This window comes from Psammomys obesus, unplaced genomic scaffold (genome assembly GCF_907164565.1).
Source record: "Psammomys obesus unplaced genomic scaffold, mPsaObe1.curated_primary_1811, whole genome shotgun sequence".
Taxonomy (NCBI): domain Eukaryota; kingdom Metazoa; phylum Chordata; class Mammalia; order Rodentia; family Muridae; genus Psammomys; species Psammomys obesus.
This window is the reverse complement of record NW_026595981.1, coordinates 21,941,497-21,965,272: the sequence shown is the minus strand read 5'-3', so window position 1 is coordinate 21,965,272 and position 23,776 is coordinate 21,941,497. Positions and strand designations below refer to the sequence as shown.

The following is a 23,776-nucleotide window of genomic DNA, read 5'->3' as shown; positions in this document are numbered from 1 at the left end:
GTGTTAAGGATTTAAAGTTTTTCAAATAATGCTGAGATGGATGGGTGTGCCATGATCAGACATTATAGTAAATATTTTATAACGTGGGAAGACAGGTGTTGCCCATCAGGATCTGCACCTTGGACTAGGGCTGCACCTCAGTTGGGAGAGCGCTTGTCTGGCATGCCTGAGGCCCTGGGTTTGATCAACAAGAGGGAAAAAAAAACAGAAAGTGTGACTCTTAATTTAAAAAGGAACTTCACTGCCTTAATTTTCTTTCTTTGTGTCTTTTGCTTTATTTTTCCAACCAGGATAAATTTATGGGATAAGAAAACATGGCATCTAGAGTAAATACCAGTTTCACTTTAATACCCAATCAAAAATGTAGACGTACTAATCATCAATCCAGCTATTTTTCCAACACCCTTGATTCAGATCATCAACTCTTATCTACGCTTGGAGATTTTAAAGTCTTACCATTGGAAATTTTCCACATAATTTTAAGATATTTATCAGGTGAGGTTTGGTATCTAAAAGTAGGTTATATAAGCTATTACAGTATTATCATTTTCCCCAAGTATTGGTTTGTCCTCTCTATTTGGGCTATGTTATACCATATGGGAATATTAATAACATTTATACTGAATTTATTTTCTAAGGGCCCACTGACCACTTCTCTGCCCTGTAGCTAAAATTAAATATAAAGTTCCATTTTTGTTCATTCTCCCCCTTCCTCTGTCTTTTCAATGGAAAAGTTTACTTTAGTAACTACAAGAGGCAACAGGCTTGGTAGTACTGAGTACTGCCTGCCATAGTGTTCAAGTTCTATAGAGATACTGTAGGTTGGACAGAGCACACACCAAGGATGCTAAGGCAATCACATATACCAGGTCAGCCTGGGCTATATTGCAAGATCCTGTCAAGGGAAAAAAAAAAAATAACAAAACTTTTGTGGTGATACATGCCTTTAATCCCAGTACTTGGGAGGCAGAAGTATCTCACTGAGTTCCTGGCCAGTCTCGTCTACTGTCTTAAGTAGAGAGTAACCCAGTCTTAAAACGACAACAGCCTTTAAACCCAGCAGAAGCGGGCAGATCTTTGAGTCCCAGGCAAGCCTGGTCTACAGAGCCAGTTTCCAGGACAGCCAGGGGTACACAGAAAAAAACAAAAAATCACCAAAACCCAAAACAACTACTACCACATCTGAATTATCTGGACACTAATAACATGGTAGCTTGGTTGTTATTTTGCAACATGTTTTTAACTGTTGAAAACTAGATTTAAAACATTAAGATATTTTTTAAGCACTCCGTTTGTTCTTCTTTTGGTTTTGTGCTTTGGGCTCTCACTCCTAGCCCAGGCTGACCTGGAACGTACACTACAGCTCAGGTTGGCTTCAAGCACCTAGCAATTTGCTTCCCTCAGCCTCCCAAAATGCTGAAATTGCAGGTGTGAGCCAACACACTCTCACTAGGTTTATCACTATTAAGTTAGTTTATAAGTTAATAGACTGTACAGATGGTGCTGCTTTTGTATTTAAGTCATTTGTATTCTTAGTTTACGAAAGTTAATAGAGAAAAACATCAATAGAGTATTCTAACAGCAATTTAAATCATTTTCACTCACTTTATATAAATTTATTTCTTTTTGATAGTGAAGGATATCGGCATGTTAAGTATGGTGTCCAAAACAGTCAGCCAGCACATTACTAATTATATCTCAACCTCATCTGGAAGTAGAAGACTTTTACTACAGAATTTTCATGACCTTCTGCCTGGCACAAAAGAGGACACTGCTATACTGGAGCACTACCGAGCTCTAGGTAATCTATAAAATGAAACTACAGCAAACAAAGAATACTCACAACTGTATTTTATTATGTAATCTGTAAGGCTGGTGGCTTGTAGTATATTTCCTGGAAATTTTTCTTTTTGCCATGGTATTTTTATTTTCAACGTAAAGACCTTAACAGTAGTCCTACACACTCTAAAGATAAAAGCTGATCACTATGGCTTACACTTGTAATTCTAGCATTTGGAAAACCAAAGCCAGAGAATCACTTTGAGCCCAGCCTTTACCCTGCAGTGAATTTCTTAGTTCCAAGCCAGCCTGGACAAAGGTGTGAAACTCTGCCTCAAAAAACCTTTAGAGGACTGAGAACTCAGCTCAGTTTGTTGTGTGCTTGCCTAGCATTCAGGAATCCCTGGGTTTCATCCTTAGCGCCGCATAAACTGGGTGTCTGTGGCACTTGCCTGTAGTCCTAGTACTTTGGAAGTGGAGGCACAAGGATAAAGGTCATAGTTCAAGGTCATAATGAGTTTATAGCCACTTTCCTGAAACCTTGTCTGGAAGGGGGAGATGCCTAACTCTAACTAATTACACAAATAGTCTTTAATAAAGTGCCTGTCCTAGTGGTTTTACAGGGATATAGTATAACTTTTGCTATAGTTCAGGTAGTATACCAGCTTTGGGAATTGATGTCTTTTCTGTATGTTTTGCCTTTGTACCTTGTGGCTTAGAGGGTTTTTTTGTTTTGTTTTGTTTGAGACAGGGTTTCTCTGTCTAGAACTCCCTCTGTAGACCAGGCTGGCCTTGAACTCACAGAGATCCTCCTCCCTCTGCCTCCTGAGTGCTGAGATTAAAAGCATGTGCCACCACTGCCTAGCTAAATTTTATTCTGAACTAATATTTCCTTTCAGCCATAATCTAGTCCTTAAAAGTATAAATTTAAATACACTATAGATCATTATTCTCTTATCAGAATCTATGATTTTCTTTAAGTATGCTACACATTTAGTAATAAATCATTATGCTATAATTAAATTGACCTTATCAAAAAAACTACTATATCATTTTCCTCCCTTGATATAAAATAATTTGTATCTTTTACTCCATTCATTGATTTTGTTTTCCCTAGAGTGCTAAATGAAATTCTAGTTTCAGTTTGACTAATGATACCAATTTAACATGAAACTAAAATATATTAACCAAAAACATGGCAATAAAACCAAATATCAGAATGTTGTTGGGATTTAAATACACAGTAAGCTGAATAAATCTTGCCTTTTAGAAACACAGGAATGCCTAGCCTTAAAGAAGCAAAGTGATGTAAATTCCTTAATTACAGCTTGTGGTGGAGGCCTATAATAACAGCCTAATTAGGAGTCTAAGGCAAAGAGGATTGTGAATTCAAGGCTATAGAGTTCAAAGCCAGCCTGAGCAATTTAGAGAGATTCAGTGGCAAAGCGTGCCCTAGCATACATGAGATGAGGACCTAGGTTCAGTCTCCAACAGCACAGAAATGAAGGAAGCAAGGCAGAAAAGAAGAAAGAAAATCGATGGCTCAGAGGTTAAGAGCACTGGCTGTTCTTCTAGAAGACTTGGGTTCAGTTGCCAGCACCCACATGATAGCTCACAACCCTCTGTAACTCCAGTTCCAGGGGATCCAACACCCTATTCTGACTGCCTCAAATACATACAGGGATATATAGACAAATAAATAAAAAATAAATATTTTTTTAAAATTTGTTTTTCGAGACAGGGTCTCACTTTGTAGCCCTGGCTGTCCTGGAACTCACTCTATAGACCAGGCTGCCTTGAACTCAGAGAGATACACCTGCTTTTGCCTCCTAAATTCTGAGATTAAAGGCATATACTACCAATGCCTGACTTACAAACCTATTTTTTAAAAAATAAAATAGTCTAAATACAGTGTTAGTTTCAGTTTTTGTAAGTAGATTTAGTAAAGCCTGGAACTGAATATGTGATGATTGTCTTTTGGGTTTGGTCTAAAGACATTCTTTATTTTTATTTTTATTTTTATTTTTTCCCCTGATCAAGTTTCAGCTGCTTGAGCAAACCCAGTTCTAGTGTCTGGAAGTAGAGGCCAATGGTAGAGTGCTTGCCTAGCTTGTGGCCCATGCTTATTAATCACAATACTGTAAAAAGTGAAGGCGGTAGAATGGGAGTTCATGCCAATCACAGCTACATAGTGAGGGTGAGGCTAGCCTAGGCTACCTGAGACAGTCTCAAACAAGTAAATAAACAAGGCCCTGGGTTACATCTGCAGCACCACATTGAAAACAAACAAACAAATGATAATTACATGGACAATTCAATTAAAAATATAGTCAATGATCTTAATACCTAATCTTCAAAAAAGGTTTGATTAATATATTAGTTTTAATTTTTTTTATCCATTTTTTTGTAGATACCTGTTTTCTGATTAGTTCTTTTGGTAAATGTTTGACATACTCAGCGCTTTCTCATGTTTCCGTTCCTATCTGATCTGTTCCTGTCTTTAGATATTGAAATAACATTTTTCAGAATCTTAACTTTGAAGATTATAATTTTTAATTTGCATTTTCTACTGAACAGAGCAGATGGCCAATGTAGAAAGTATACTGCATCTGACATTATTTTACTTCAAGAACTTAAAAGAAGCTGGGTCTCAAGACAAAAAAAAAAAAGGAAAAAAAGAAAAAGAAGATGGTCTCTGAAAATGAGTACCTGTGTTTAGAAAAAAAGGCAGCCAAATAAAGGGTTTTATGGTAAATAGCAACTCTTAAAAATAGGAGATTTGCAGTAGAAAAGGCAACCAGTATGCAGTTTTATCTGGCAGTTCCAGCTATGATATAACATGAGACATGATGCCAAAACATGAAAGGAAAAGAACTCAGCCAAGCACTGAAAATAACTTCCTATAAGCAAAAATGAGGATGTGTGATTAAAATTCAATTCTGGTCATGTGTTACCCAAACATAGCAACTTCTAAAAATAAACTTGGTTCCTATAGATTCTTCAAGATTATATAATCATTTTTATTATGTAAAGAGTAAAGATAGAGAAGTGTGATTATATTATATAAAGAGTAAAACCTGAAGAAAGTGGTGATGTTCAAGTGTATCTTTCCTTTCCATGCATATCATTTTTAGCTGAATGCCATTTGTCCTTATAGAACTATTAGCAGTGTATTGCCATGTTAGGAAAACACAATTCTCAGGGGAAATAAACCATTCACTAAAATTCACTGTCACTACAGTTCAAAGAACATTTTACTGAGAAATTGGAAGTTTTTTTTTTTCTTGTTTTCAATATCATGACACAGCACCCTACACATTATTAACATACAAGCCCTATAAAATATTTTGAGGGGCTGGAAAGGTGGTTCAGTGGCTAGGAGCACTTGTTGCTCTTGCAAGGACTGGGGTTGTTTCCCAGCACCCACATGGTGGCTCACAGCTCTCTGTAATTCCAGTTTCAGGTGATCCCCTGCCCTGTGCACACGATACATGCTGGTGAAACACTGACACCCATGAAAGTTAAATAAAATCAAGTGTGGTAATGCATAGATTTAATCCCAATACCAGAAGGCAAAGACAGGCAGATCTCTATGAGTGGAAGGCTAACCTGGTCTATAAAGCTAGTTCCAGGACAGGCAAGAGAAAGCCTGTTTAAAAAAAAAAAAAAAAAAAAAAAAAAAAAAAAAAAAAAAAAAAAAAACAGATTTTGAAGAGATAGTCATTTAATCCAATCTGTATAATTTCTTTAAGCAAAAATGACTTCTAACCTCTGAAATTTTAAATAATAACTTTTTTTTTTTTGAGACAACAGAGTCCTGCATAGACAAGGCTAGCTTCAAACTTCAAACTCGTAGAGATCCTCTTGCCTTTCCCTACTAAGTACTGGGAAAATAAAGGCATGCACCACTACCCCTGGCTAATTCTTTCTTTCAATTTTATGTGTTCTGACACTTTTTTTTCTTTTTTCTTTCTTTCTTTATTTTTTTTACTAGTCTTGGCTTTCCTGGAACAACTAGCTCTGTAGATCAGCCTGGCCTCAAACTCACAGAGAGCCACCTGCCTCTGCCTCCTGGTTTCTGAGATGAAAGGTGTGTTCCAACACACCCAGCTAACTTTTTACATTTAGAGAAAGAAATAAAAAAATCTCTTCTTTCCATATTTTACACAATTTTTAAGTTTTCTTTTGTTGACATGAGGTTAATTCCAAGAGCTATTTCCTACAGAATAAAGTCTCCCTAGTATATCTTTATGCCTTATTGTCTTTTTAAATCAGATTCTCTGACATGTGTCCTAATTATCTATATAACAAGGTTTTGGGTTTTCTAAAGCCAGATGGTCATCAGCACCATTTGATGATTGTCATGCAGTGTATGTGTTTATCTTACCTCCCAAATATCTGTGTAAAAAAATGTATCATAGTTCACATTGGTACAGCATACTTAATTTTTAGGGACTGTTTTACTAACCTGTTGATAAACTTAAATTAATTTCATTGTTGTAATTTTTTCCCCTTATGTCTCTTTTTCCTCCTTAGGTTTACTATTTAAAAGATGCACTTTGCTGCTTCCCACCAAGGAAAGACTAAAGTACATTCACAAGATACTCTCAGAAGTAAGGTCATACACCAGAATGACTTCACAATCTCGCTTTCCAGTAAAGATAACTAATCACTGTCATAGAGTCTTTCTAAGCCTATCTTTCTAAATTTCTGTATGTTTGAATGTTTTACCTGTATGTATGCCTATGAATCATCTGCATGTGGGGTACTAATGGAAGCCAAAAAAGGCATCAGATCCCCTGGAACTGGACCCATCATGTGGATGTGGGGGTCAACCCTGGGTCCCCTGCAAGAAGAGCAAGTGCTCTTAACTGCTGAGTCATCTAACTCCAAGTCTATCCTTTAAAAACAAGGTTTTCAAAATTATGTCTATGTGTGTGTTTCTGTTTGTCGGTGCCTATTGGAGCCAAAAAAGATGTCAGATCCTCTGGAGTTACAGGTAGTTGTGAGCCATTCTATGTGAGTTTTGGGATCCAAATTCAGATGCCCTGAAAGAAGAGCAAGCACTCTTAACCACTGAATTATCTCTCTAGCTCTAATCTTTTTTCTTTTCTTTTCTTTTTTTTTTGAGACAAGATCTCTGTGTAGCCTGGACTGTCCCATAACTCACTCTGCAAACCAGAGTGGCTCAAGCCCAGAGATTCACTTGCCTCTGCCTCCTGAGTGCTGAGATTAAAGGTATGTGCCACTACCACCTGGCTTCCTAAACCTATAATTAATGAGATTTCATGAATTAACACCAAAAATTGATCAATTATAACCCAATACTTTCTCATAACTCAAGAGATTGTTACAATAGAATATAGTAATCTCTTTTGTCTACAATTTTAGTTATCCACAATTAGCTTCAGTAAAAATATGAGAAATACTAAACAAAGAATTCATGAGTGTTACACTGTGCACCATCATGAGTGGTTGTGTTCTTTCTTGTCAGTATATTCCATTCCATCACTTTGTCCAATGTGTTCACACTGCTTATGCTATTACCCATTAGTTACCTAGTAGTCATCTACCATCTACTATGCTATTATCTGTTATTATCAGATCTACTGTTCTTATATTGTAATATTTATGTTCAGGAAACCCTGGTTTTTGTTTGTTTGTTTGTTTTTGGTTGGCTGATTTTCGAGACAGGGTTCTCTGTGTAGCCCTAGCTGTTCTAGAACTCACTCTGTAGACCACACAGAGATCTGCCCGCCTCTGCCTCCTGTGTGCTGACATTAAAGGCACACACCACCATTGCCCAGCAGCCCTGCTTTTACTTAGCAAAGTCTTCAAAGGTGAAGACTAATGATGTTGCTAATTTTGTTACAATTTATTATAATTATTCTGTTGTTATTATTATTATTGTCTAATTTATAAATTAAAATGTATCATAGTTATATGTGTTTAGGAAAAACATGGAGAGAGGGCTCAGTGGTTAAGACTGAAAGTCTTGTAGAAGACTCAACTTTCATTGTTAGTATCCTAGTAGGGTAACTTGCAGCCTTTTATAACTTTGATCACCTGTAATGTGCAGGTGATCCAATACCTTTGACCTCTGCAGGCACCTGAACATACACATACAAATACAGATAATTAAAAATAGTTTGGCGGTGGTGATGCATGCCTTTGATCCTAGTACTTGGGAGGCAAAGGCAGGCATGTCTCTGAGTTCTAGGTCAGAGCTAGTTCTTCTAGGACAGAGCTAGTTCTAGGACAGCCAGGGCTACACAGAAACTGTCTTGAAAAACCAAAAAATATATAAATAAATAGCAAAATAAAATAAAATAAATCTTCAAAGAATTGTACAGTATATTTTATACCATTCAAAAATAACAAAGCAGTTAGTGGGCATTTAATAATGCTTATTTATGTGTGCGTTATGGTATGTATGCCATGGTGCACATGTGGAGGGCAGTCCCTTTTTTCTTCACATGGGTTCCAGGATTGAATTCAGGTCCTCAGGCTTGTGAGACAAGCACTCTATTTGATGACTTATCATCTCTTTCACAGCTACCAAAGTTGTTTAAAGTGGTGACTCATGGGCTGGAGATGCAGCTCAGTTGATAAATTGTTTACTTAGTATGATCTGATCCCTAGCACCTCTTAACCAAGAGCAGTGGCACAGGCCTGTCATCACAGCAATCAAGAGGCAGAGGATTGAAGATCAGGAAATCACAGTCATCTCTTGTATATAACCAGTGCAAGGCCAGGCTGGACTAAAAGAAACCTTGCCTCAAAAAAAATAAATAAATAAAATAAAAAGAAAGAAACAAAGCAGCTGTTATTAGCCACCATGAAATTGGCTCAAAGGTGCTTTTCCTCTCCTGTGTCTTTCTCCCAGAACCTCAACAGCCTTTTAAATTGCTTTAGGCTTCCTTCCTCTCTCTCTCTCTGTTTTTGTTTGTTTTGGGTTCTTTTTTTTCATTTGTTTGTTTTTCCCAGAGCTGAGGACCGAACCCAGGGCCTTGCGCTTGCTAGGCAAGCACCCACTGAGCTAAATCCCCAACCCCAGAAATGTACAATGAGCACAGTTCAGTTAAAGATGATTCTCTGCTGTCTGTCCAAACAAGTAAAACATTTGCTTTACTTGTTTACTTTGTTTACTTTGTTTACTTGTTTACTTTGGACTATAGAACCAAACTGCAATATAAATTTTAATGTATGCCATTTAAAAGAATGGTGTGATAAGTCCTGAGGAATTTGTAGCCAAAGATGTATCAGCTATGAGTTCAAGTCCTAGCCGGAGACATTTTCATGTCTCTGCCAGTCTCAGAGCTCTTCCCATGTAGAGGATTCAGCAAATTATGTTACCGGTCCTGATTGGTCCTCTTTATTTTTTTTCCTTCTGTCTGCAGCCAAAATCTTTAGGTCTTCCCTGACAAACCTGATTTTTATCAATTTGGATGGAATCCATAGTAGAAACAAAGACAAAATCTCTTCCCTAACACAACATATTTCCTGTTTTCCATTGTTAAGTTAGGACATCCTTAAAATAGATAGGCTGTTCTAATTTAGGTTTTTTTCCCATAATGCAGTGTCTCTCAGCAGCTGTTGTATTTTGATCATTAACATTCAATAAGAATTTTTGAGACAGGGTTTCTCTGTGTAGCCCTGGCTGTCGTGGAACATGATCTGTAGACCAGGTTGGCCTCAAACTTACAGAGATCCAACTGCCTCTGCCTCCCAAGTGCAGGATTAAAGGCATGTGCCACCACTGCATGGCTAAAAATATTAGATTTATTTCATTTTATATGTATGAGTGTTTTGTCTGCATGTATATATGTACACCACACTTCATACCTGGTGCTTATGGAGGAGTGTTTTGGATTCTCTGGAACTGGAGACAAACATGGTTTTTACTTCCTTCTACTCAAACAAAATCTTCTTCCGGTGATTTTCTTTCCTTCTTTTTCACTGTATCCCAAGCTTAATACCTTACCAGTACAGACTGGCTTGGGGCTTCTCAGTCTGTCTTTGGCTCCTGCTTCCAAAGTTTTGAGTTGCCATGCCCCTTTAGTTCACAGGGAGAGGCATTTCTGCCTTCTGCCCTGGATCCTGACCCCTCCCCAACTCTGGGAAGCTATTGGGTCTACAGGTGTTTGCTCCTCTGGCCAGCACAAGTCAGGCCAGCAGGAGCCCCTTCTCAAAGAGACTTTAGCCCCCTGCCTTGGCTAGGACATTGCATCTGGCTTTGGGAACTTGCCTGTTTGTTAAAGAGCCAGTTTTTGTTTTGTTTCTCAGCAGGGGCCTCTTTGAAGAGCTGCCTCTGCTTTGCCTACTTGTTCCTGTTTTTGTTTCCTGCAGCTGTGGGCCTTGCTGCACCTGGGGCAGGGAGAGAGTCAGCAATGAGCCATGAGCTCCTGCCTGAGAAACTCTGGTTGCTAATTAACTGTTTTGTTGTTGTTGTTGTTTTGTTTTTTAATGAGCCGAACTGAGAAATTGCTCTCTACACAGGAAGTACTTGTTTCTGTCTAAGTTTAGATTCTATGTAAGTTCTGTAGCCAGTTAACATGCCAAAATGTTAGCGGTTGTTTTAAAAATGTGTTGCAGTTTCTCTCTTAACCCAACTTGTAGCACTCAAATGATTGAAACTGGACTATTATATTTATTTAACAAGCTTTATGGCACAAGAACTGATCAGTATTAATCTATTTTAACCCTCCAAGCTAATCTGCCTTCCTTCCAGCATGAATCCCCAAGATACTTGCATTTTATGGCTTTCTTTGCTCCAGTTGGTCTCTCCCATGTCTCCTAGACCTATCCTCCTGGCTGAATCCCCACTTCCTCCCTCTCTCTCCTCCTCCCCTGACTGGCAGGAAGTCCAGCCCTATTCTCTACCCTTGCTCAGTCATTGGCTATTAAGCTTCTTTATTGACATATCAGGACAATTGGGGAACAATGTTTACACAACATTGAGACAGGAGATTCTAGAACAAGGACTGCAGCCAGATAATGGGGGCACTGAAGTCAGCATTTGAATTTTTAAACAGTGTGCAATAACATTGTGCCTACAAAACTGTTTCAAAAAACAAACACAAAAACAAATAAGTAGTGTTACCATGCCCAACATTAATTTTAAAGAAAATATAATTGTCATTTCCTTCTTTTTATTTATTTTATTGCACACACACACATTCCTAAATATGTAAATAAAACCTGCTCAGTCCATATACTCTTATTTGTATATACATTATTTCAGGGCTGCCCACTTGCTATTGGAATGCCAGGTGGGTGGCTTTCCCCAGGGAAGCCTGTTTGTCCTGCTCCCTGCATTCTAGAGATGCCTATAGTTTTTTTTGTCTAGTTTTGAGTCACCATGAGATTTCCCTTTTCCATGGTAGCATGTCTCTTGGTCTTTCTCGTTCAGGTCTTTAGGTAACTGTGCTGATGAGGCTTCATGAGTATTGCTTCCCTGACATTTCTAGGAGACACAATCTCACAGCAGACTCCCTATTTTTTTTTTTTTTTTTTACTTTTAACAATCTTTCCAACCCCTCTCCATGGTGACCTCTGAGCCTTTGGTGCAGGAATTGTGTTGCAGATAGATCTGTTGGAGCTAAGCACTAAAGAATCACTTGTCTGCATTTTTTTTTTTAATTTTTTAAAATTTTTATTTATTTTTTGTTTTTTGTTGTTGTTTTCTAAAGAGGGTTTCTCTGTATAGCCTTGACTGTCCTGGACTCGATGTATAGACCAGGATGGCCTCAAACTCACAGTAATCCACTTTCCTCTGCGTCCCTGAGAGCTGGGATTAAAGGCATGCACCACCACACCCAGCTTGTTCTCTTCATTTTGATCTGTTGGCAGGTTTTCTGCAATGGAGTTTGTTGTTTTTTTGGTTTTGTTTTTTGTTTGTTTGTTTTTTCCTCTTTAATCAGAGGAAGACCCTGTCTCAAGATGTCTCCAATAGCCAGGCCTGGTAGTGCACACCTTTAATCTCAGGAGAGGGAGGTAGAAGCAGGTGGATCTCTGAGTTTGAGGCTAGCTTGGATAGCAGTGCTACACAAAGAAGTCCTGTCTGGGGGTTGGGGGAGGGATTCCTCCAGTAAACTTATGTCAAGTTAGTAATTGTATGGGTCCACTAACAGTGGTTCTCTTTACAGGTTTCCTGTTTTAAATTCAGTGGCTGTTCGACTCCCTTGCAATGTTTGGGATTACCATGTTATGGAGTGTTTTTACAGGTACATTGTTTAATGAAAGAAGGAAGGAATGATTTTGAACTGTTCACAAGTAAAGCATAGAATCCCTGTTGCAGTAATAGAAACTATAAAACAAAGTAACATTGTAAAACTTGTGTGTGTGTGTGTGTGTGTGTGTGTGTGTGTGTGTATGTGTGACCGAGGATTTAACCTAGGTCCTTAGAGATACCAGGTAAGCATTCTACCACTGATCTGCAACCCAAACCTCTAGCTAGTTTAAGAGACTAAAGGTGGTATATGTGTACATGTATTTATAATTTGTTTGTTTTGTTTTGTTCTGTTTTGTTTTGAGTCAGGGTCTCAGTATGTAGCTCTGGCTGTCTTGGCACTCATTATGTAAACCAAGATGGCCTCAAGCTCAGAGATTTGCTGCCTCTGCCTCAAATACTGGGATTAAAGGTGTGCACCACTACACCTGGCTTTTTAATGAGTATTTTGAGATTAAATTTGTGGACTAAACCAGGTAGGTGGCTCACAATTGAAATCCCAGCACTCAGGGAGGCAGAGGCAGGTGGATCTCTGTGAGTTGCAGGCCAGCCTGGTCTACAAAGCAAGTCTAGGACAGCCTACACTACACAGAGTAACCCTGTCTCAAAAAATAACAACAACAAATTTGTGGACCAGTTTTCTGAAATGTAACTTTAGAAATCAGTTTATTATTTCAGGAATATTTATTAAAATGAAAATGAAAAATGTCATTTGTTAAGCCTTATAACTATCTGCCAGACACTGTCCTAAACACTTTACATGAATTTAACATATTTCAATTTAAAACAATAATTTAAAATTTAGGCTGTCCCCACATTCCTCAGGACAGCACTTGAGAACCTGATGTTGTACCCCAGGCTGCCAGCCGCCAACTCCTCCATACCCAGAGTCCAGGACTTCCTACCAACACTCTTCCCATACAGACTTTTCTTTTTCCAATTTGTATTGCACTTTCTATCTTTGGACTAAGTATTATGATAAGTATTCATGCAAAATTCAAAAGGAACAAAATATATAAAATAAAAAGCCCCCCTCCTAGGCCTGTCTTCCACCTACTGATTTATTCATCAGAAATAATTACTGCTTAGAAATTTCTCTCATTTCAGAAGGAATAAAATTAAATTATAGGGTGCTGGGATTGAAGATTATTTATTTATTTATTTTGACTTTTCTAGGCAGGTTTTTCTATGTAGCCCTTGTTGTCCTAGAACTCACTCTGTACACCAGGTTGGCCTCAAACTCAGAGATCCGCCTGCCTCTGCCTCCCAAGCACTGAGATTAAAGGTGTGCACCACTACTGCCCAGCTAATTATTTTTTTTAAGAGTGTGTGGGTCTAGAGAGATGGCTCAGCAGTTAGGGATACTAGGTGCTCCTCCAGAGGATCTAGGTTCAATCTCCAGGATGCATGTGGTAGCTTATAACCATCCAAACTCCAGGTGTAGAAGGTCCTACAGCTCTCTTCTGACCTTCTTGGGCATCAGACATACACATAATACACATACATATATGCAAGAAAAACATTCATACACATAAAATAAATTTTAAAAAATGTTTTTAATGTGTGTATGTTGAAATGTCAGAGGGACAACTTATGGGAGCCAGTCAGTGCTCCTTCCATCCCTTGGGTTGGGTTTTGCCCCTTTATCTGCTGAGCCATCTCGTTGTCCCAGAAGATTATTTTTTAAAGTATTGAAATCCAGTCAGTTATTTTAAGAACTTATATGTGGGGCCAAGCATGGTAGTACATACCTTCATCCCAGTGTTCTAAAGGCAGAGGCCAATCTCTGTGAGTTAGGGGACCACCTGAACTACTTAATGATTTATAGGCCAGCCAGGGTTACATAGTGAGACTTGTCTTATTTATTAAAAAACAAACAAGTCGTTATCAAATACAATTATCACATTAAAATGGTATTGTTATCATTTGTAAACAATATCAAAATGACAGGTGTAAGAGTCTTAAAAGTTCTACTATAAAACCACAGGGACCAAAACAATAGTCTAGAAGGTAAGAGTACTTACTGTGCAAGTGTGAAGACCTAAATTCAAACCCCTAGCACCTAAGTAAAAAGCTTCCATTATCCCTATGACCTGTATCCTCTGGAGCTTGCTGGCTGCCAGCATCGCCCAAAACTACAAGTTCTATGTTTCGTGAGGGATTACCCCAAGGTATAAGGAGCATGTAGAGGAGAATACTTGACATCCTCCTGTGTGTGTTCTCCGTGGCCACATGCACTCTCACACACATACACAGAAATAAATTAATAATTGATTTAGTTTAATGTAATTTAATTTTAAAAACTAAGTCATAAAACCAAGACTACAGGCCCATTAGTTAGACTTGATGCAGGCAGGTGTGGGGTTTGAGGCCACTCATAGTTCAGTAGTGAGTTAGAGGTCCAAAGAGAAGGCTATAGACATGGTTCATCAGTTAAGAGTATTTTACATTCTTGCAGAACACCAAAGTTTGGTTCCCAGCACCACAGCAGGGCAGCTCCAACTCTCATGGCTTCCACAAGTACCTACACTCATGTGGCATAACCTCACAGACACATAAACATAAATCAAAATAAAAGTAATAAATTTATAAGGAACTTGAATTTTTGCTGGGCAGTACTGGTGCATTCCTTTAATACTAGCACTTGGGAGGCAGAGGCAGGAGCCAGCCAGCCTAGTCTATAGAGTGAGTTCCAGGACAGCTAGGCTTCATAGAAAAACCTTATCTTGAGAAAAAAAAATTCTCTTAAAAGATACTTCCAACCAAAAAGAAACAAGATTTTGGAGATTTTCTAGGTTGTGATTATGCAAATTTCTCATGAATTTGGATAGGTCTAGAGAGGGTAAAAATTGCACATTACCTAGGCCAAATACTACAAACAGCTTATGGACATTAGGGAATATTGGCTTTCCCTTCCAATTTGTGTCTGAACTTGTACAATGTTTCTTCTGTTTTCCTTAGACCTTAACAGCAGGTTGGGATGAAATCGAATGTCATCGTGTTTATAACTTCTTATGTGAGTTGACTAATCTCTCTCGTAAGATGCAGACTGTTGTCTGTAACAAACCAGGTAAAGACTGTTAGTTCAAAGATAGTATTGTACAGAGATGAAATGTTAAGTAAAGTTCAAAAGTATATGTGAAGCTATTTGTGGAGGGCTGGGATGTAGCTCAGTTGGTAGGGCTCCACCTCTACCACCACATAAGCTGGATACCCTATGCTACCATGTGGGTGTGACCTGTTTCCTCTTGGTTCTTTCTCTGGATAATCCTGCCTAACTTAACATAGAAGGACAGGGACAGACCCAGACAGTGATTCTTCAGGGGAGAGTGATTGGCATTGGTAAACAAGAAACTCAGCATCTGTAATGCTTATTTATTTTATAAACCCAGAGGCAAACATGGAAAGATGGAAAGCTTTGACTAAGCTACTTCATTTGTAAGCACTCTTTATCATGTTTTTACTTTTCTGTCAAATTGAAATACTTCACCATAAAAAATTATAGATAAGAAGGCAGATTTACTAATGTACTTTCTTATTAAAAGTCTCATGTTTCTTTCGTCTGGGTGGAGAGCTGCTGAGGATTGAACCTGGAGTACTGACGTAGTAGGTTCTACCACTGAGCTGCACCAAGCGTCTCACTGTGTAGCACAGGCTGTTCTCCAGCTTGATGTAGGTCACTCTAGCCTCAAATTTACGACCCTCCTGCCTCAGCCTCCTGGAAAACCCAAATGAAGCCATGTAGAAACCAATGACCTGATTTAAAAAGTTAACATGACTTTTTTCTGATCAAAGCCTTCTGTTAGCTTCCTAACATATTCAAAATAAAATCTAAGCTATATAAATGAACCTTCAGATTCTGATTCCCATATACTTTTTCATACTCACTGCCTAGTGGGCATGGTGGCACACACCTTTAATCCCAGCACTGAGATGCAGAGGCAGTGAATCTGTGAATTTGAGGCCAGGTTGGTCTACATACTGAGTTTCAGAATAGCTAGAGCTACATAAAGAGATTGTCTCAAAAAAAAAAAAAAAAAAGTCAAACCTATTGTTCACTGTATTTGTTTGACTTCAGTGTATTGTTCTTTATACACTGTTTTTAGTGCCCTTTCTGCATTTGTATCTCACTGGGAACCTTTTTCCATTTTCTCATTTTCCTGAAATGTCATATTTCTCTCTCATGCTGTGATACTGAATTTGGGCTCTGGTGATATAGTTTAGTTGGAGTACTCTAGTGATGTAGAGGACTTTCCTAGCATGCCCCAACACTGAATGAAACTGAACATGGTGGCACATGACTGTCATTCTAGCACTTTAGAGTTGGAACAAGGAGGATCAGAGATTCGAAGTCATCCTTGATTAAATATTGAGTCTAAGGCAAGCCTGGAATACATGATATCCTGTTTGAAAAATAAGTAATTAATTAAATAATTTTTAAAAAATAAATGGGCCTGCATTATACCTCTGATCTCAGCATGGAAGGCAGGAATATGAGAAGTTCAAGGAGTCTTAGCTATACATAGAATTTGCACCCATTCTGGACTGTGTTAGACCCAGTCTCAAAAATGTAAAACTGTGGCTGTTACTTGTCAGGTAAAGGTATTTGAACCTCAGTTCCCCAGGATCCACATGGGGAGAGGAGAAACTGACTTCCACATACATACCATGGCAGATATACACACACATACACATAGGCACATACACAGAAGTTTAAAATGTAATAATTTTAAGCACACATGTGGTACACAGGCATATATGCAGTCCAAATACCCATATAGATAAAATTAAAAAAAGACAATTGAAGAAAGTATTAAGCCAAAAATATAAAGAAATCATATAAATCTTAAAATGTTTATGGAAGAAAGTAGAGTACCACTTTTAGTACAAAGTACACTGATGATGCCTGTCTGTTCTTTCTTTACATTTGTTGTCTTTTAAATCTGAAATGTGCTGAGGACGCAGTTGAGGGGGAGTCCCTGCCACCATGAACTGGGTGCAGTGACATACCAGGTACCCCAGTGTTTACAAGGTGGAAGCAGGAGGATCTGAAATTTAAAGTCAGCATTGACCACATGGAGTTCAAAGTCAGCCTGACACATGAGACATATCTACATTAACAAATCTAAAACTATATAAGATTCTGGTAAAATTGAACTCAGATTTTGCTTACCCATTATTAAAATTACTGAGGTAAATAAGGAAAGTAAGAACAAGAAGATAGTCAAACTACAAAGTTAGGGCACTTTTTACTCCTTGGTAATTCCCTGTTTATACACTCTGTTTATGATCACATGACTCTGTTTTTATACCTGGTTTGATCACCAACTAATATGCAACTAATCTTTCCAGAAAAATGATTCATAACTCCCTTTTCTTCATAGGAAGTTCTCGAAAACTAGAGTTAAGGATTAGACTGTTCTGTAGGCATGTCCTACTTGATCACTGGACACATCGAAATGATTCTGCATTTTGGTTGACTCGCATATTAAAGCCATGGCCTATGGTGAATCAGGCAAGATTGTTATATATTATCTTTGGACCAACTACTTCTCATGATGGTAAGCACTATTTTTTTTTTTTTTTTCAGGCACGTGTGTTATATACCTAGCTAATTTTTTTGCTTTAGGAAGAGTTTTTAAAAACTTTACTGGTACCAGGCATGGTGGCACAGACCTTTAGTCTCAGCACTCAGGAGGCAGAGGCAGTTGGATCTACTTGAGTTCGAGGCCAGCCTGGGCTACAGAGTGAGTTCCAGGACAGCCAAGCTACACAGAGAAACCCTGTCTCGAAAAACCAAAACCAAACAACAACATCAAAAAACAACTTTACTAATTGGTGAACATTTTTAATACCAGCACTAAAGAGGTAGAGGCAGTAGTTCTCTGTGAGTTCAAGGCCAGGCTGGTCTACATATCTGTTTACTGCTTTAGAGGCAGTGGGACCTAGAAAAATAGAGCCTGAAAACAAGGCTGACTGAAGTCTCATGCAATAGCCAACTTTATTCAGAGTCTAAGGGTTAAGAAGAGTCACATGAGTAAAGTGTCCAATCACAAGGGCAAGCCACATGTGGCAAAAACATGTTTTTCCATAGAGACATATAAACAGTAACAGTAGGGAATTGTAATGAGTAATCTGAAGTAAACTCACTCTGATCCCATCTGCCTGGGAGGGGCATGAAAACACACTCCAAGAACAATTTCATGTTTTTGAAGAAACTGGGGTCACAAGGCTCTTGTCTTGTTTTCTTGGAGTGTTCTCACAAGAACTCAGAATTATCACAGGACTCCATTCTTGGACCAGATTCTGACACATACCAAGTTCCAGACCAGTCAGATTTAACACAGTAAGACTTTGCCTCAAAAATAAATAAAAAGACAAATAAACATTCATTCATTCATTCATTCATTCATTCATTCATTCATTGTGCATGTAACATGGCATGTCTGTGGAGGTCATAGGACAATTTTCAGGAATCACTTCTCCCTTTATACTGTGGCCTTCTGGGGATGGACCTCAGGTCACCAGGCCTTACAACCTCATCATCCCTAGTGTTTAAGATGTGCTTCATGATTTCAAAGATATTAACTTCCACACACTCTAAGCTTCAAGACAGAAATTATTCTGCTCTAATCCAGACCAGATGTATTCCTGTCATCTCTTTATTTATGTAAATGCTGCTTTTCCATTTCAAACATTAATGCAACTCAAAGTTATATTTGCTGCTGGAGGGGACTAATGATGCTAAGAAACAAAATAGTGACCCAAATCAAGGATTACTTAGTTTTAGATTTTCAGGTTCAATCTAAATTTAATCTGATTTTTTTGTTACCTAGGTTGTGCTTAGATTAATGTTAAAATTTTATCTGTACTTGGGAGTCAGAGGTAGATATATCTCTATGAGTTGGAGGCCAGCCTGGTCTACAGAACCGAGTTCCAGGACAGACAGAGCTATAAAGAAAAGCCCTGTCTTGAAAAAAAACAAAACAAAACAAAAATTTTACATTTATTTATTTCATCTGATTAATAGATAATCAGTTTTAATACCTGTTGGCTAGCAGCCAAGAATTTCATTTTGAAATTAAAATGTTATGTATAAGCCACAGAGCAGATTGTTGATAGATGAGCAAATGGAAAGTGACTGAGCTGCTGTGGTGCAAGCAATACAAATGTTTGAAAGACGCTAATAAAAGCATGCTCCTTTCTAGAAGGATGTCAGTTGTTTTAGTAAAATGATAGCAATTGACAGGGTAATATCATTTTTGAACTAAAGGCACTGTTCTTTGAGGCTGGGAGATAGTTCAGCAGGTAATGGACTTGTACAAACATGAAGATCTGACTTTGATCCCCAGCACCCAGGTAAATAGCTGGGTGTAGTGGGTTGTGCTTGTATCACTGAGGATGCAGCAATGGGCACCTCTCTGTATTTCATCACAGTTAACAAGGAACTTAAATTTATAATGCTGTCAGAATTGGGGTTTTGTGATGAATATAGCTTATATAAGTGATGGCATTGTATAAACAAATCCTGAAGACTTTATCACAAAACCATCTATTCTATCATAGCCTACTTTTTGTTTCTATCCAGGACAGCTGATTTGGCAGGAAATGATAGAAGGACCTACAGATGAATCCAGCCTGAAAGGTTTGGCTGGGGCAATTAAGTTACTGTATGATACAGGTACCAAAGAGTGGACAGCAGATGATGTTATCAGTCTTCTAGATGAACTATCAGGTAAATATGTATGTACTAACATAGAGTAATAGGAATGTATCGTTAGAATACAGGTATAACGTTGTATCAACACTTCTCTAGGTACCAAATAATGTGTTAGAAACCTCTAATTGCCCAATATGTAGTTTAAGTTTGTTTTGTTACTTACTGCTTCAAAACATTTTTATTGTTTTTTTTTTGTTTGTTTGTTTGTTTTGTGTGTGTGTACAAATGTATGTATGTGGAGTATACTATGGTGTAAAAATGTATTTATCAGGGGCTGGAGAGATGGCTCAGAGGTTAAGAGCATTGGTTGCTCTTGCAAAAGTTTCTGAGTTCAGTTCCCAGCAACCACATGGTGGCTCACAACCATCTATAGTGAGATCTGATGCCCTCCTCTGGAGTGCAAGTATACATGCTGGCAGAACCCTTATATTCAAAGGGAATAAATATTTTAAAAAGTGTTTATCTTAATTTCCAGTTTGTTTTTGTAAATAAAAAAATAAGTGTTGGGCTATATAATGTTTATTATTAACCCTGCGATTATCACAGCAGTATTATTTAATCTGCTATCACAAATAATAAGACACAGACATCTGTTAGATTTTATAATGCCTTATTTACCTTGGGCTGGGCAGATATTTCACCTACACTGTTTCAATCACCTCACCATCCAGCCCCCATTCAATGCCATCCACCTTAATCCTCCTCATCTGGTCTACGTTCCATCCATAATAGTACTTGCTTGTATTCTTCATCAGGGCTTTTTCATGCCATTATTGGAGTCCATCCTCTTGGCCCACGTGGTTTTTTCTCCATGATAACCCATTGTGGTGTCCTCTTCCTCCTCTGTTCCTGTCCGTCTATCTTCCATGATTTTCTTCTTCAAGCACCATAGCCATGCCTATCCCATTCTGCCTTGCTCAGGTATAGGCCCTTTTACCAACCAATCAGGTATGTCTTAGGCAAGTTAAGAGAACAAGGATAGGTGTAACCACATCTTGAGGGCCAGTAACACACATCAGACCTACCTCTAACACTAATGTTTTAAATTAAATTTTTTTACTTTTATGCATTTATAGAATGCATTCTGATTGCTCTTGTACTTTACCCTCTCTTAGCTCCTTCCCACTCCCATAAATTGCCCCTCCTCTCTATAAGACTTTCTCTCTGTCATTTCTTTTTGTTTTGTGACCCACTAAGTTTAACCAGGGATGTCTGCATGATCATGGGCATAGAACTGCCCCTAGAGCCCAGTGGACTCACCAGTAGGTGCACAGCTGAAAACAATGGCTTCCACGCCCACAGCTCCCATCAGGAGCCGACAGTTTCCCAGGGGGATTCACTTCCCAATTTTATAAATATATGATATTATTACATCACCTCATAGCTTAATGAGTTTTCTTGCCCTCGTTTTACAAGTTCTCATACATATACGTCCTTCTAGATTATGTAAAAAGAAAGCCCTCTGCTGCTCTGTAAGAGAGGGTGAAACAGTTATTTTGAACCCTGACATTTGCAGAGGCTTTTATTGTACATTTTAGATCGCTTTGCCCATGGATGTGTGTGTAGGATAACGCTTGACTGCATAGCACCACAGTGGTAAACGCACCATGACATGGAGGGGACTGCTGTCTCTGGCTCAATGCTGTATTCGAAAAACTAAAGCATACCAGGCATGGTTGGACCACAGCTTCACTCCTAGCACTCAGGAGGCAGAGGCAGGCAGATCTCTAAGGCCAACCTGATCTACAGAGTGGAATTCCAGGCCAGCCAGAGCTACACAGAGAAACCCTGTGTAGAAAAGAAAAGAAAAAAGAAAAGAATCTAAAACATTATTTCTGAGTGGTTTCCTTGACACTAAATTACATTTCCAAAAAAGTAATATAATATTGAATATGTTTAAAGATGTTTATTACAGCAGTGTGTAATTTTTCATTAAATACTGTTTTCCTCTAACAAAAGTGGTTCCCCGGGAGTGGCTTCTGGAGAATAACGCACGCCTCCTAATCCTGAGCGGGAACAACATCTGCTTCACTTTCATGGCTAGTAAAGCTGTAAATGGACGGGCCATTGAACTGGCAAGGCTCATAGTCTTTTTGGCTTTGGTAAGTAAAAACTAACTTTTTCTCTAGTGACTTATTCCTCATTCCACTTGACCCAGCAGCAGGGCTGCTTCCCTTGCAAAGCCCAAGGCTGGTCTATCTGTCTGTCTGTCTCTGTCTCTCTCTACACTACACACACACACACACACACACACACACACACTCTTACAGCCTACCAGGAACTGAGATACACAGAAAATATTATTGAAAAAATAAGTATTAAAGTACATAATTTATTTGTTTGTTACATATTTATTTGTTTTGGTTTTTGAGACAGGGTCTCATATAGCTTAGGCTGGCTCCCAAATCACTATGTAGGTAAAGTGATCTTGCATTTCTGAGTGCTGGGATCACAGGCATGTGCCATCACACTCCATTTTATTCACTTACTAGCATTTCCTGTTTACAGCCTCAGAGGGCTGCCCTGTGCAATAAACTATGCTACAGCATAAACTGTCATTGTCACTGCACTTTCAAGCTCTACAGCTTTCTTCACATGAAGACTGACATGGTGCTTTGTGCATCTGAACCAGGTGTGCGAGAAAGAGCTGTACTGCATGGACTGGACAGTTAGAATGATGGAGAAAGTCAGCAAGGTCTTTAACACCACATCAGAGAGAAAGAGCTTCCTGCAGAACGTGGCAAATGCCTTTGCCTGTGTCACGATGGAAATGCTGCAGCCTGTCATGTCTGGTAAGTGAGTGTCCATGGTACAGAGGAGTGAGTGATTGCACCCTGCACGTCACATGCAACTACCTGGGCTTGGGGCTCTGCACCTATGGTCCAGTACTTGAGGCTGAGCAGGAGAGCTGAAGTTTGCGCCAGCCTGGGCTACATAGTGAGACCCTGTCTGGGAGTTTGGTTTTGGTTTTTTGAGACAGGGTCTCTCTCTCTCTGTCCTGGCTGGCCTGGAACTCTCTATGTTGACTAGCCTCAAACTCACATGTATCTGCCTGCCTCTGCTTTCCAAATGCTGAGACTACCACACTGGGCCTTATATAGGTTTTAACAGATATTAGTTTACTAGGTGGCCAACATAATTGTTTTGGGTTTTTTGTTTTGTTTTTTAAAACTTTATGTGGAATTCACAGATATCTACTTGCCTCTGCCTCCCTAGTGCTCAGATTAAAGGTGTGCATCACCATGTCCAGCCCTTTAAATATTTTTAAAATTATTGTTGTTTTTATTTTGTCTGCACTATATGCATGACTGATACACAGAGGTCAGAAGAGGGCACCAGATTCATCATGTGAGCTCTGAGAAGCAAACCAGAGCCCTCTGCAAAAGAGCACTGGCTAGTGCTAGTAACCGATAAGTTCTTTATCACCCCTGTTTTATAGACAAAAAGGAAACAAAGACATAGCCTGACTTGCCCAAGGTCATAAAGTTAAGAGATACTGACACTTTCCTTTCCCATGTTTTCTCTCTAGTGTCTAATTTCATGACTTTAATGGTTAATCCTGGCTTTAGGATCACCCACAATTTTTTTTCTGTTTAAATATATTAGGAACACTTAGAACATCTTACATTCCTAAGCCATGTGTTTAAAAAACTGTTTTTAGCTGGGAGTAGTGGCTCATGCCTTTAGTCCTGGCACTCAGGGAGGTGGAGGCAGGCAGATCTCTGTGAGTTCAAAGCCAGCCTGCTCTACAAAAAGAGTTCTAGGACAGCCAGGGCTATTACACAGAAACCCAGTGTCAAAACAAAACAGTGTACTGGGGTTAAAGCTTGAGTTACCACACCTGGTAACTTTTGCTTGCTTGCTTGCTGCTTGAGTGTTAAAATGTTTAACTTTTCCCTTTTCCCACTGTCTGTTCTTATGTATGTATCACAGGAGAACGTGATGACGATGACAGAGGTTTCCTGAATTTGTTCCATCTTCTACATGCTCAGGCAAATTTCCATAAGGAGTTGCTGTATCTGACCATGAATGTTCTCTCTTCCTAA

The 23,776-nt window shown here is 38.7% G+C and overlaps 1 protein-coding gene across 1 annotated transcript; it reads left to right on the top strand.

Annotated features, from left to right (window-relative positions):
- The first annotated feature begins 314 nt into the window (after window positions 1-314).
- Fbxo47 (F-box protein 47) lies at window positions 315-23,776 on the top strand. Its single transcript, XM_055620552.1, has 10 exons — window positions 315-495; window positions 1,634-1,801; window positions 6,316-6,392; window positions 11,928-12,005; window positions 14,972-15,080; window positions 17,395-17,571; window positions 19,599-19,745; window positions 21,690-21,832; window positions 22,363-22,522; window positions 23,664-23,776. Exons 1-10 carry the CDS (start codon window positions 315-317, stop codon window positions 23,774-23,776), a joined length of 1,353 nt encoding a protein of 450 aa, XP_055476527.1.